This window comes from Morus notabilis, unplaced genomic scaffold, assembly GCF_000414095.1.
Source record: "Morus notabilis unplaced genomic scaffold, ASM41409v2 Scaffold201, whole genome shotgun sequence".
NCBI classification, from domain to species: domain Eukaryota; kingdom Viridiplantae; phylum Streptophyta; class Magnoliopsida; order Rosales; family Moraceae; genus Morus; species Morus notabilis.
The window spans coordinates 15373-16621 of record NW_010357101.1 but is presented as its reverse complement, the minus strand read 5'-3'; the positions used below and the strand labels follow the sequence as shown (position 1 = coordinate 16621).

Below are 1249 nucleotides of genomic sequence, written 5' to 3'. Positions count from 1 at the left end.
CCCCCCCCCCCCCCCCCCCTGTTCACCAAGACAATTATCTTTTTTTTTTTTTTAAAAAAAAAAGAAAAAATTGGCATTTAAAAAGGAAAAGAAAAAACAGAAAAGGAGTAGAAAAAGGAGATTCAAAGGGGCTTTAAATAAAGAAAAAGAAGCAAGTTCTGAAGAATACGTAAGAGCTTTATCTTCTGCATTTTATGACCGTCCAGAATCTTAAAAACAACCGAGTAAAGCTAAGAAGGGTAGAAAAATACCAAATTAAGAATAATAATAATAATAATTCAGCAAGAATAAAAGAAACTAACAATTAAAAAAATAAAAAAATTGTTTGTGGTGTGATTTATTTGGAGTTAAAAAGTTTATTAGATAATTAGTTGGTAGAAATGTGATTCGGAGATCGGTTGGTTGTGACTTGTGAGGGATATCATTATTCCATTAATTAATTAGAATAATACCAATATATATAGGAGAAGAAAAAAAGAAAGGAATTAAAGAAAAGAGGGAGGGAGTACCGCCGAGAGCGATGTAAGGGAGGCGATGCTGGCCGGAGATGTAGAAGGAGTCAGAAACGACGCCGTAAAGAGGCTTGGCGACCATGGGGAGGTTGGCGGAGTTCAGGAGGAGCTGGAGAGTGGAGGGCTCCACGCGGAGGCCGTCTTTGAGAAAGAAGCCGACTCCCATCCACGGCAAACACCTCAATCCCTGCACCCAATATCCCATTCCCACCACTCTCCTCAATAACCTCTTTCCATTCCCATTCCCATTCCCATTCCCACCCATTTCTTCTTCTTCTTCTTTTGGTTTCTATAGGGAATTCAAATCAATCTCATTCATACAAGTCTGACAAAATCTAATGTAGGAAGACGGAATCAAATAGATTCATTCATCTGCAAAATAAAAGTTTTCTAGAAGGAGAAGCTTCCCGAATCTCTCTCTGTGTCTCTGACAGACAAACAAAAAGCAGAAATAAGAGAGAGATGGAAGGTGAAGGAACATTCATGGTTTGGTACTCGTTAACAAAACAACAACGACAACTACTACTAAAGTACTAATATACGCTGTCTGCCGATTTCTCCCGTCTATGTGGATCGGATTCTTGACACGTGTCTGTTACATACCCTTTCTGCTACCACGTGTCCTTCCTTTCTTTTAGCAACCTCGGTGGTTTAACATTTTTACACTTCATTTACTTTTTACTTTATTACTTTTCTTATTAAAAGCGTACGCTTGCTACAGCGTTGCAGTTACATGT

At 38.5% G+C, this 1249-nt stretch overlaps 1 protein-coding gene across 1 annotated transcript in view; it reads right to left on the bottom strand.

The window, feature by feature from the left end:
- The window catches only part of LOC21402577 (probable folate-biopterin transporter 7), a 2631-nt gene extending 1627 nt beyond the window's left edge, over positions 1-1004 (bottom strand). Inside the window, exon 1 of the mRNA XM_010089137.2 lies at positions 510-1004. Coding sequence (XP_010087439.1) covers positions 510-777 — 268 coding nt within the window. The 5' untranslated portion in view covers positions 778-1004. The remainder of the gene's footprint in view (positions 1-509) is intronic.
- Between the last annotated feature and the right edge of the window lie 245 nt (positions 1005-1249).